General features: G+C 44.1%; 1 protein-coding gene across 1 annotated transcript; it reads left to right on the forward strand.

Annotated features, from left to right (window-relative positions):
- Window positions 1-1,621: 1,621 nt before the first annotated feature.
- DKK4 (dickkopf WNT signaling pathway inhibitor 4) lies at window positions 1,622-9,027 on the forward strand. The gene is made up of 4 exons (XM_035118651.2): window positions 1,622-3,158; window positions 5,433-5,583; window positions 6,280-6,429; window positions 7,831-9,027. Exons 1-4 carry the CDS (start codon window positions 3,048-3,050, stop codon window positions 8,079-8,081), a joined length of 663 nt encoding a protein of 220 aa, XP_034974542.2. The 5' UTR covers window positions 1,622-3,047; the 3' UTR covers window positions 8,082-9,027.
- The last annotated feature ends 131 nt before the right edge of the window (window positions 9,028-9,158 follow it).

A 9,158-nucleotide genomic window follows, 5' to 3' on the forward strand; every position in this document is an offset into this window, starting at 1 on the left:
GGTGGGTGTCTGTGCTGTGGCATCCCATGGCAACAGCTGCTTCGTAGCACTTGAATTTGGGACCACCCAGTGAAACTGGATTTGGGACAGAAGGGAGGAAGTAAGTCTTAGGTGCAGTCCTAACCATGTCCATTCAGAAGCAAGTCTGTTGAATTTAAGGAGCTTCCACTCAGGTAAGGGGTTAGGATTCCCACTATGGGAACTGAGTGTCAAGTTATGAGATGACCATTGGCTTAGATGGCATAGAAGGGGGATTGGACAAATTTATATCACCTGTAACTCTTCACCATTTCTGTGCTGGGTTGGATGTTGAAATGAAACTAAGTGGTAATCTATGTGTGAGAATGGAATGCTGATTTAAAGAAACAGGTGCGTATTTCTGGAAGCAAAGACTGTCAAAGGGGAGAATAATAAAACCCAAGATGGCGAAAACACTGCTGAACACTGCTGAGCAAAAATTATTAGATGGACAGCTGATAGATTCAAGAGTTGTGTGAAATGTTAAAGGAGATTAGATTAGAGAGAAATATCAGACTAAAGAATGCACAGGACCTGTGGGAAAGGTGTTGATCCAGAACTGCCTGAACATGAAAAGGTAAAGGCAAAATGGACCGCAGCAGACGTTGGAATGGAGTGGACATCCCCACAGCTGTCTGGAGGACTGGATCAGACAAAGGATGCTGTTGTGACTCTGGGAGAAGTGAATGGAATTATGAACAAAAGCAACTGGAGATGACAGAGGCTGAGAGAGAAAGGCCCTTGCATACAAGCTGAAGTGAACACAGAAGAAAATGCTCCCAAGATTTTGGTGCCTGGCTTGGAAAAAGAATGTGAAAAGGGGGAGGGGAAGGACTTTCCATTTTTTCTTTAAAGCAGGATACGGAATATGGCCAACAGGAAATGGGACTGGAATATATTATTGTTACATACATATAAATGGCAGACACAGAATTAGAAGCCCCTTCAGTTCTTTTTCTATCTTTTCTATGTGTTTCCTTTTTCATTAACTCTAGATTTACGTTTTGTTTTGTAATTTGAAGTTCTCTGTCTTGGCTAAAGGAAGATACAGGATGGTGATGAACAGAGAATGAAGGGCCCTGAATGAAGGGCAGAGGAGAAAGGGTCTCCCAGGGTGGGAGGCCGGGGAAAGAGGGGGAAGCTCCCAGGAGAGAACTGAGAGGGTTCACTCTTCTCTGTGTGAAATAAGGGTTGAGATTTAATCTTGATAAAAGGATTTGTAATTTCCTTTTGTTAATCTCTTCGTTTCTTCATTTCTTTCTTCTTTTTTCTAGTTTTCTTTTCTAGATTAGTATGATTTTAATTGTATTTTAGGTTGAAAACTGAGAATTATAGCTTTGTGAGATCTGAACTTGGACTTTTGAACTGGGACTGCCCATCACTTTATAGTCACTTTCGAGTAGTCAGATTGTTACGGTTCAGTTAGTTAGAATCTTTTCTTCATATAACGTAGGGTATTTCTGGTTCCTTTTTGCCAAAGACAATTTTATTTATTTTCACAGAACCCATAGTCCAGAAAGCACGGTGCAGAATTCTCCCTCTCCTAAAATAACAGAAATAATTATGAATATCCTCCCTATCTGCTTGTGTTGGCCAGATAACACTTGCTTTTATTTTTTGTTCATGCAGCATAAGGGCTTACCTGAAAGCAATTCCTTTCAAGGCAACTAGTACAAGCAATGAAGACTAATACACATGGCCAGTATTATTGGGGGGGGGGAGGCATTAATTTGCAAACCAGAAATTTAGGTTTACAAAAAGAAGAGTAACACATTCTGACACAAAAACCCCACTTTCTTTTTAAAGTCCCTTTTCAGTTAAGAAAATGGCAGAGAAATTGAACAAAAGGTATAAGATAAACAACTGATGAGTGGAAAGATGTATAACCTTCATAGAAGCAAATCAAGATGAATGTTCATTGGGCTATAATTTCCCTGCCAAAAATCAGAATGCTTGCTCAATAAAGATGGGATATCATCCAAGCTGTGTGCAAGTAAATCTAGGAACACAGGGAACTGTTTTATACTGTTGGTCCATTTAGTTCAGTACACTGATTGACAGCAGTAGCTCTGCAAGATTTCAGGCAGGAGATTCTCCTGGTCCTGCTTGGGGTTGAAGCTGGGACCTTCTGCATGCAAAGCAGCCCTTCCCTAATCTTGCTCAATAAACAGGCTGGAGGAGCCTCTCATTTCGCACTTCATTGGCTTCTCCCAGTCTACAGGTTTGTTTCCAAATGTGCGATTTATGGCCAACCATCTTCACTTGCTTCTGACTCTGAGGAATTACCCTGGACCGGTTTGCTAGGATATGGCTGATGTTAAGGTCAGGGGGATGTAGGACATGGAATTTAAATTCTTGTTTAGGACAACAGTTGCATTAGATTTAATGGGAAGGAGAGCTTCCTTCAAAGTCGGGCTGTTGCAGCTCCAGCAGGTGCTGCCTGGACAGCTGCTTAAAGCTACCACAAAGTGTGCAGCATTTTGTTATATCCTCACCATAACACAGCTAATTATGTGGTGTATGGCAGCCTGGCCAAATGAATCATCTGTCAGCTGTGAAAGCAGATCCCAGAACGAAACCACTTTCACAAGGGGATTACAAAGCACAGGAAATACAGGTGATTACTAGCAGGTGCCTTTGATACCTACATCCGTCTCTTCTTCTGGCCCTTTGAAATGGCTCTGATATACTGCAATTAGGGATTGCTGGGAAGAGATGGAAGGTGGCTGCTGCCTTCCTCCTCTCCTCCTCCTTTGTTTTGAAGTTGGGATCAAAGGGATTTGGAGTGTCTGGGGGGTCTGGAGAGGAAGGAAAAGTGAGGAAATGTGGCTATAAATAAGGCTGAACTCTCCAAGGTGCATGCTTTAGGTGCGAAAGGCAATCAGTGGCTTCTCCTGACAAGCAGCAACCCACAGGTTCAAAATACGGCGGTGAAGGATGTGTGTTGCTCAGTGACTTTTACCCAAGGAAGGAGAGCAGAAGGTGCTTTGCTGTCTTCTAGGGAATATAGACAATACTCTGAGCTGGGAATGGAGGCGAGGTTTCTTCTTGGGATCACTTGCCTCTGTTCCCCATTGACTGCTATGGTTCTTGACTTCAACACCATCAGGGGCTCAGCTGAAGTATCCAGCTCCAAAAAGGTGAGCACTTTGGTGTGGGCTGTTTTTCAAATAACATTTGCCAGTAACAGGTTACTCATTATCTCTGGACCCAAAAACTCTGTAGGCTATATCAAATGCTACAGACAGCTGCGAAATCTGCTTACCCAGCAATTGGAATTAATGATGATGATGATAATAATAATAATACACTATTCCAATCTGGCTGGGCTGCCCCAGCCACTCTGGGAGACTTCCAACACACTGTTCTGTAATCCTCTGACAATAGAAGACTGGTTTTGGGGTGGGGGTGGGGAGGGAAGGTCCACTATAGAAATGATTAAAATGATATAATTTAGAACTGCTTTCAATGAACAACCAAGCATGCTTTTTTGGAATGATTGTTGGTAGTTGTTATGTTCTGAAATGATTGATATGATTTGCTATATTTCTATGCTGCTTTTCAGTCAAATTAATCCCAAAGTGGCTTACAAACAATAAATAACAACAAGTTAGAACATCACAAATACAGCATAAATCACATAATTAACAGATTATCACTGAAATAATTAAAATTACAATCTCTGTTAACAAAGCAGCAACTAAAAAAAAGCTCAACAACTAAAAAGCAAGCCAAACATCACAATTAAAAGTAATATAATATGATAAACAAAAATCAAGACAACATACATCCCTATAATCCCTGCAATCTTGTAAATATACTTTTTCCTTTTTCTTTTTTTACAAAGTTAGGAAGCTAAACAATTGTGCAGTTGAACATTAATTCTACTGGTTAATATTTTTCACTTTTTAAAAAATAAAATAAAAAATATATATATGGATGAGGTTAAGTTTGGCAGGAAATACCATTACAGCCAGAACCTTCATATGCTGACCTGGAAGTTTAGTGGAACATATTTCTGATACGGAAGAAACTAGACTGGGCTGGTACTGTGGGAGTTAGAAACTGATGTGGATTTATTGAATGCAGTGGTAGACTGAGAGTAGCCCCAAACTCTGGTGGCTCTGACAAATTGTCTGTTATTATGGAACTGCTGCTGTCTCCATACTGCCTCCTGCCCCTTCCTTTGGTAGAAGGGACCTTTCAGTGCTATAACTTGGTCTCCTGCTGGCTGTTAGATGAGTGCAGGTGTGAAGAACCTCTTACCCAGACAGTCCTCAACTATGACTCCCATCAGCTCAAGCAAGCACACACAGCGCTCAGGGATGATGGGTTCAGTAGCATTTGGAGGGTCAAAGGTTCATACCTGAATTAGTGTTTGCTAACACAAAAAAGTGCCTGGGCAGAGGGTGGGGAAGCAGGGAATAGAGTAAGCTTGTGGCTGATCAAATTCCCCACCCTGGAAAATCTGAGAAAATTGGTAGCATCAGCTTTCCAACAGGTGAGGTACTTTCATTCTCCACATCTTGTCTGGTCTGAAAACTTTGCTACTGGTACTTGAGCAGCTGAAACTTAACTTCCCTTTCAGAGAGCTGGAAGCCCCTTCATCCCTTTTAAATTACAGCCCTGAGGCAGAACTCCTTGTGCCTAAAGCTCCCCCTGTAGGAATTCCTTTGACAGGATTCCATCACCTCTCCATGCCGCTAGAGCTGTTTCCCTTCGATCCAGCTTGTAGTTTAAACTCATTATATCTTGCTCTAGAATTCTAGATCCTCTTTGGGTGTAAGGATCTAAGGAGCAATGAGCATTGCCGTTGTTTCCAAAGGCAACCCTTCCGCTATGCACACAGAAAGAAGCACCCGAGTTAAAAATGAGGCCCAGCACAACACATGTTGCTGCCTGTGATGGACACCAGAATAGCCCGGCTGGATCAAGCCAAAGGCTCATCTAGTCCAACACCCTGCTTTGACCAACCAGATGCCCTGAAATTAGGACCCGAGAGCATCAGGACTTGCCCCACGTGTTGCTCAGTAACTTTTATTCAGAGGCATTTGCTGCCTCCAGCAGGGGAGGTAGAACTGAGCCATGGTGAGCAGGTCCCACACGAGGAAGCAGACTGGACATGCGGTTGCCCCTTTCTCCAACACTGCAACTTCCTTCAGCCGCACATGAAGCAGCAGACTTGTTTGGGTGGGGTGTAGAAGAAAACAAGCCATGTAGCAGATGGATCTCTTTCCACCAACAGAAGAGGCATAGCCAGCGGGTTTTGAAGGAACTGCCTAGCCCCAGCATTTGCTGCCCGAGGTGGTTCTCTCACTTAATGGTAGGTAGGACAGCCTGGTTGAGACTGTATTGCAGCTCCATCTCTCTCTCTCTCTCTGGACCCTAACATGACCGTGTCATTTTCTCCACAGAGTGCCCAATGCTTCACAGACAAAGACTGCCCAGCTGGGAAGTTCTGCAACAAGGCCTGGGAAGAGCTGCCCTTCTGCGCTGCTTGCCACGGGCTACGGAGGAGGTGCCAACGCAACACCATGTGCTGCCCAGGGATGCTCTGCCTTAATGGTAAGCAGTGGCTGCAAGGCTAGGGGAGGAGATTGTTAGATGTTCCTGGCCTGCATTGTCGCCTAGCTAAACACCACATTTAGATATGCTTTTATTTAATTCATAATTGTGCTTGTTTTGCTACATTGTTGGGCTCCATTGGGAGGAAAGGGCAGAAATCTAAATAATACTACTATTTATTACATTTATTTATTTTCTCCAAGGAGCTCAAGGTGGTGTACATGGTTCTACCTCTAGTCATTTAATCCCCACAACAAGAGTGTGAGGCAGGTTAGGCTAAGGGGCAGTGAATAATAGCCCAAGGTTTTCCAGGTCCTAGTCTAACCACTGCACCACACTGGCTTTATTCTTGAATGGAACCTGAAAAATAGGGGAGAAATATCTGCAGAGCAACCTGTAATGTAAGAAGTCCATCTACTAATTACTGCTAAAGTCTGGTGGAGGAGGGAGTGTACATGATGGCCTGTGGTGGTTCAAGCAGGAGAATCACTTGCCGGGTGGGGCAATGAGTGAGGCAATTGTCTAAGGTTAGAATTCCCCATCAAGAGCGGAGATGCTCCACGTGACCACATTATATAGCAGTAATGTGGGTCTCCAGAGGTTGTTGGACTCCAGGACCATCAGTCCCAACCAAGCATGAGTAATGGTTGGGAATGATGGACATTAAAAAATATATCACTATCTCTTTCAACTCAGAAGTGTGCAGTCAGACTGAAAAGATGACTCTTGTTGAAGAAAAGAAGTGTGAGAAACAGGCTGGGTTGAGTTCAAAAGCCGCAGTCCAGTGCCCGGTTCCAGCAAGCAACATCCTGAAGAAAGGAAATACTCAAACACCAAACAACAAAGGTAAGAGAAGGAGAAGTGGCAACGGCTGTGCAGCTAGGAATAGGGATGGGTCTGCCTTGGGTACAGTGCTTGCCTCCTCCTGCCTGCAGGCAAAAGGAAATCAGGTGACACTTCAGATGAGTGTATGGGATGCTAGATATGGTTCACCCTCTTAAAGTTAGTTCGATAATTCCCTAGCATCTCTATATACAATCTGAAAAATGAGCCCGGCTATTTATTGCAAAGTCAGCGAGGACGTTGGGTCGGAATTTTTGCATTCTCCATAGCTGGCCAGGGCAGCAAAATGTCTGAAAGCAGCCAAGAAAGGTAAACAGGGCCTCATCAGAGCTTTAGGGAGCTAATATAGTAAAGATGGTAGGCAGTCAGTGGGCCTGTCAAGTCTTGTTTATCAGTTTCATCCTGCCCTCCCTCCCCCTCCAAGGAGCTCAGGATGAGTTTATGCTCACAAAACCTGGTCAGGTAGCTTAAGGGAGGAGAATGGCATAGGGTCACCCAAGGAGTGGAGACTTAAAGCCAGGTCTCCCCAGTCTTATATCCAGTGCAAGGAGCCTTGTACCACACTGGCTTGCAATGCAAGCCACTGAGCACTAGCAGAGAATCAGGTAACTTGTAGAGTTAGAAGGGATCTCTGGAGGTCAACTATTCCAATCCCCTGCAACGCAGAGCCAGAACTAGGTGTGGGCCAAAGAGCAAAATGAAGACTATTCTTATTACCTGCCTTTCTCTCTAATAGCCCAGGGCAGGTTACAACAATTAAAATACAATTAAGAACAGCTTAAAGAACTTGCAATCACAGAAATAAGGTGGTTCATAAAAAATATACATGTTGTGGCAAAAGTAAAGAAGTGCTTAAAACACATCTTCTGAAAGCTGTATAATGAAGGTGCCTGATGCACCTCTGTGGGAGTACCAAAACTTAGGGCTGCCACAGAAGAGGCCCTCTTAGGACCATGCCACAAACTTCGGAGGCCAAAGGCCAGTGGAACAACCCAGAGGACCCTCTGTGCTTATCTTGGCACCCAAGAGGGTCTGTGGGGAAGGAGGTGGTCTTTCTGGTTAAGCTAAGCTGGAGGGTTATGGAAAATAGAACATGAGAGCATAGCTTAGCAGGGCCAGTGGCATCAGAAGTTCCTTTAGTCTCTCACCCTTGCCAGTTTTCTCCTCTGGGCTTACTGAGGGAGAAGGGCAGGTAAGCAAGGTAGAGGCAGTATCTGCTGCTGCTGCTGCCCTTTGCTCCTATTTGCTCACCCATCCACCTAGGTAAGATCTTGCCACTCCCAGGGCCTTGGCAACTACCCTCCCTTGCTGACCCCTGCCTGGCAATGGTCCTCTTGGGCGGCTATGCATCCTGCACAGGTTAAGAGCTCTGTTGGATTTCAATTGTGCACAATTTCCCTGCAGTTGAAGAGGGCGAGAGTTGCCTCCGCACCTCCGACTGTGCTGCGGGACTCTGCTGCGCTCGCCATTTCTGGGCCAAGATCTGCAAGCCTGTTCTCAAGGAGGGCCAGGTGTGCTCCAGACGAGGACAGAAGGATGGCTCTCAGGGACCCGAAATCTTCCAACGGTGTGACTGTGGCCCAGGACTGTCTTGCCAACTGCCACTCATCCGAGAGTCCCAGCGATCACGCTTACGAGTCTGCTGGAGAAACTAACGTCACTTTTATCAGTCAGCTAACACCAGAGTCCTCACTCCACCCAGTAGATCTAAACCCCCAAACCACATATATTTGCCCTCCTTACACTGCTGCTGCTACTTTGTAGGGTAGATAAATGGCTCCCTTCAGATGAGTTGTTGCTCTCCCTGATGTGCGCCTTATTTTAGCTTTTGATACTTGAACAGTGCCTGTTTTAATCAAGAGGAGACTGGTGTTGACACTCAAAGGGCCTTGGCCTTTTGTCTGGGACAGGGTACCTCAAGAATCTCCTCTTCCTTAAGCTTGACTTTGGGTGGTCCCACCACTGATGGGAAGTTGGGTTGGTGGGACAAAGGGCAGAGGAGCCCTTTTGATTGTGTCACCCGAATGACAGAATGCTCTTCCCAGAGATGTGCTTTTTAACAATCTGTTTCAACAGTCATCACCTGTTCTGTTTCAACAGCCATCTTTTTAAGTGAAGACCTTTTACGATTTATCGTTTGATTTTTTAAATCACTCCTGTGTACAAACATTGCAGTGAAAGGCGGGATAGAAAATTGGTTATAAATATGTTGATAAAGACACTTGGCCGTAGAAAATTGTTTAGAGGGGTTGTGGCACATGGGCAGGAAGCTGTTGTATACTGCTGTAAACTGCTTTTTTATTTTTACAAAAGTGTTGTACAGTACAAATTTTATGAAATAAATTATCTGTGCATGGCAAGACAGGTGCAACAGACTTTTAGATTACATGAAATGCATTTATCATGATGTGCTTCTATAAGCATGCTGGCTACATTTCCTTTGGATTTAGCATGAACTCTTAATTTTCCAAACTGACAAAGAGATGGGGTTAATAAAGGAGAAAACAAAATGAACACAAGACCTTCTTGTATGTTGATGGAAGTGACTAGACTTCACCTACCTGCAAAAAACAAAACGGCAGTACTAAGCCATGCAGGAAGGTTTTTGGTATCACATTTCCATAATACTCTGGTTTCTCTTCACACCATATAAATCTTTTGCCTTTTACCATAATGTGCTATGTAACATCCAATCCTTTTTGTTCTGTTTACATCTGTTAACTTTGTTATTT

Source organism: Zootoca vivipara, chromosome 6, assembly GCF_963506605.1.
Source record: "Zootoca vivipara chromosome 6, rZooViv1.1, whole genome shotgun sequence".
NCBI lineage: Eukaryota > Metazoa > Chordata > Lepidosauria > Squamata > Lacertidae > Zootoca > Zootoca vivipara.

Bases quoted from the DNA above. Each gene is read 5' to 3' on its own strand.
- DKK4 (XM_035118651.2), top strand. From the start codon at position 3,048: ATGGAGGCGAGGTTTCTTCTTGGGATCACTTGCCTCTGTTCCCCATTG. The intron at 5,584-6,279 runs GTAAGCAGTGGC...CTTTCAACTCAG, and splicing joins AGGGATGCTCTGCCTTAATG to AAGTGTGCAGTCAGACTGAA. The intron at 6,430-7,830 runs GTAAGAGAAGGA...ATTTCCCTGCAG, and splicing joins TCAAACACCAAACAACAAAG to TTGAAGAGGGCGAGAGTTGC.